Source organism: Neovison vison, chromosome 2, assembly GCF_020171115.1.
Source record: "Neovison vison isolate M4711 chromosome 2, ASM_NN_V1, whole genome shotgun sequence".
NCBI classification, from domain to species: domain Eukaryota; kingdom Metazoa; phylum Chordata; class Mammalia; order Carnivora; family Mustelidae; genus Neogale; species Neogale vison.
In genome coordinates, this window is record NC_058092.1 from 109,516,731 (window position 1) to 109,519,319 (window position 2,589).

General features: G+C 47.5%; 1 protein-coding gene across 1 annotated transcript; it reads left to right on the top strand.

Moving 5' to 3' along the window:
* The first annotated feature begins 348 nt into the window (after positions 1 to 348).
* LOC122898851 (cornifin-A-like) lies at positions 349 to 2,207 on the top strand. Its single transcript, XM_044236531.1, has 2 exons — positions 349 to 498; positions 1,547 to 2,207. Exon 2 carries the CDS (start codon positions 1,566 to 1,568, stop codon positions 1,905 to 1,907), a length of 342 nt encoding a protein of 113 aa, XP_044092466.1. The 5' UTR covers positions 349 to 498; positions 1,547 to 1,565; the 3' UTR covers positions 1,908 to 2,207.
* The last annotated feature ends 382 nt before the right edge of the window (positions 2,208 to 2,589 follow it).

The following is a 2,589-nucleotide window of genomic DNA, read 5'->3' on the forward strand; positions in this document are numbered from 1 at the left end:
TGCCAATCTTGGGTCCTCTATACATCTTTCCTACTTGTTAATGTGCCCAAATGTATTTTAACCCACAAAACAGGAGGAACAATACCCTCAAGAGAAGAGAGAGCAAGAAGATAGCCAGGTAGAAAAAGGACTCAGATATTCCTCCAAGTTTAACTCATTAATCCCTTCAGGAAACCTGTGGCTCACACCTCCCCCAACACAAGCCCTATGCCTAGTCTAAGGGGGAGGGTGGCACTAGAAATTAGACATTGGTGACATCATCGTCACACAGCCAGTGCCAAAAAATATCAAGTGGGTGGTTTTCATCATAAAAGCTGATCCAACTGGTAATTGAGGGGAGTAGGGTGACTCATGTTTGATGGGTAAGGAATGAAAACAGAGGGGGCCTGGGGTGATTCTGTTTCCTTGAGGCAGGGCTCATTCATCCTATAAAAAGCCAGCTGCCCGCTGACTTCACATAAGACCAGAGCAACCAGACACCACATTCTCGGTGTACAGGTAAGTCTCTGATTGGAACCAATTTGAAATTCATGTTTGCTTTTTTCATTATTAGAAACTGGACAAAGGAAAACATGTGTAAGAGGACTGATGAGGATATTAATTAGAGACACAACACTGGGCATTTTAGATTAAAGCACAGTTTGGGTGTGAGGGGAGTTAGTGGCAGGTAAGTCTGCCACTTTAATGAACAGCTGTGGGACTGGGGACCAGGGTGGGGACAGGTTTATACAAGTACCAACAGTGAGTTAGTGGCGGGGTTGTGACTAGGACTCTCAGGCCTGGGTACTTTCAACAACACCACTATTTTCTCTGTTTATGACATTTAATAAAAATGTTAATTCATGAGATGGGCTGCTACTATGCACTTGTTATGTTTCAGGCACCGTGTTAGGTATTTTGGGTAAATCAGACCGTTATGGATCTCATTCAGCAAGCTCACAGACTATCAGGGAAGATAATGCATGCTCATACACAGATGAAAGGCAAAGCAGATAGTGATTGATATGGGAACAGAGAGATAGGCAAGGACTATTTGGGGGAACCATGCCCAGTATCTCCTGCTGATCATGCAAGATGTGAGCTACAATGGAGGCATATTTGAATAAGCAGAAATGGGAAGGAGAGCACTTCAGAGCAGACAGTATAAGCAAAGGCAGAGCGAGATCAAAGGAGCTGAGACTCACAGAGGCATTTTTGTAAGCCATAGGTGGGCTGCACGGTCCTGGGGGTGGGTAGACTTCAGTTGTTTCTATAACGTCATTTTCCAAAAGACCTCAGTATGGTCCTGGGTACTTGTCAATGAGGGGTATGACATGTCTGGGGAAGAAAGGTTGCTAGGGAATAAGCCCCACTGAAATGGCGCTGAACAAATTGACTTTAATTCCTCCTCTTGAAAGGGCCCAGAAATTATTAAAGCATATTTTACTTTTCAAGTGTGTGTAGGGGTGGTCAGCCAGAGGAGGCAAGTGGCTGTAAAGAAACATTTGACATTGAACTGCCTTCCATCCTAGATAATCCCTGGTCATATTATCTGTTCTTTGTGTAGGTCCAGCCTCCTGTGAAGCATGAGTTCCCACCAGCAGAAGCAGCCCTGTACCCCTCCCCCCCAGCCTCAGCAGCAGCAGGTGAAACAGCCCTGCCAGCCTCCACCCCAGGAACAATGTGCCCCCAAAACCAAGGAGCCATGCCACACCAAGGTTCCAGAGCCCAGCCACACCAAGGCTCCAGAGCCCTGCCACACCAAGGTTCCAGAGCCCTGCCACCCCAAGGCTCCAGAGCCCTGCCACCCCAAAGCTTCAGAGCCTTGCCATCCCAAAGTTCCTGAACCCTGCCATCCCAAGGTTCCTGAGCCATGTCCCTCAACCGTCACTCCAGAACCAGCTCAGCAGAAGACCAAGCAGAAGTAATGGGGTCCACAGTCAAGCAAGCCCTGGGGAGCCAAACACCGAATGCTGAATCCCCTCTCCCATTCTGCTTCTGTGTCTTACTTACAATTAGCATGCTGTCACCCTGAGTCATACCCTTCCTCTTCACACCCTCTACAAAGATTTCCCTCCCATTGCTCTGCAGTGCTCTGAGCCTCTGAATGAAGCTAAGAGTCTCACTGGCGAGCTGCTCTTTTAACTGCTTAGGGCTCACCCAAAGAGAGGCCTGGGGATCAAGTGGATCTTTTCTGCCCTGTCCCCATTAAATCACTTTTAACTCCATAGCTGCCTGTGCTTGTCATTGGCTGACTCAACTTTTTCATTGTTCTCTCATCATGAAGCAGCAAAGGGCCTGGCACAGGCACTGACAGCATGGGTACATGTGTGTGTGTGTGGTGGGGGGGTCGGCGCTGGCAATGGGTTAAGGACACCCAGAGCCTGTTACTTTGGGCAGCCTTAGCTAGAGCAGGGCTTCTTTTGCACCTGAGTGAGTCTTATCTGAGTATAGATGGTACCTGTCTCAAGCCATCTCTGACTCAATCCTGGACCCCAAGTTACCCTTTTGCTGTTTGGTTTATTTCTTTATTATTATTTTTTATCCCAAAGAAATAGTGCTTGTAAAAATTCCAATATGATTATTCCTGCATCTTCCCTTGCTGGTGGC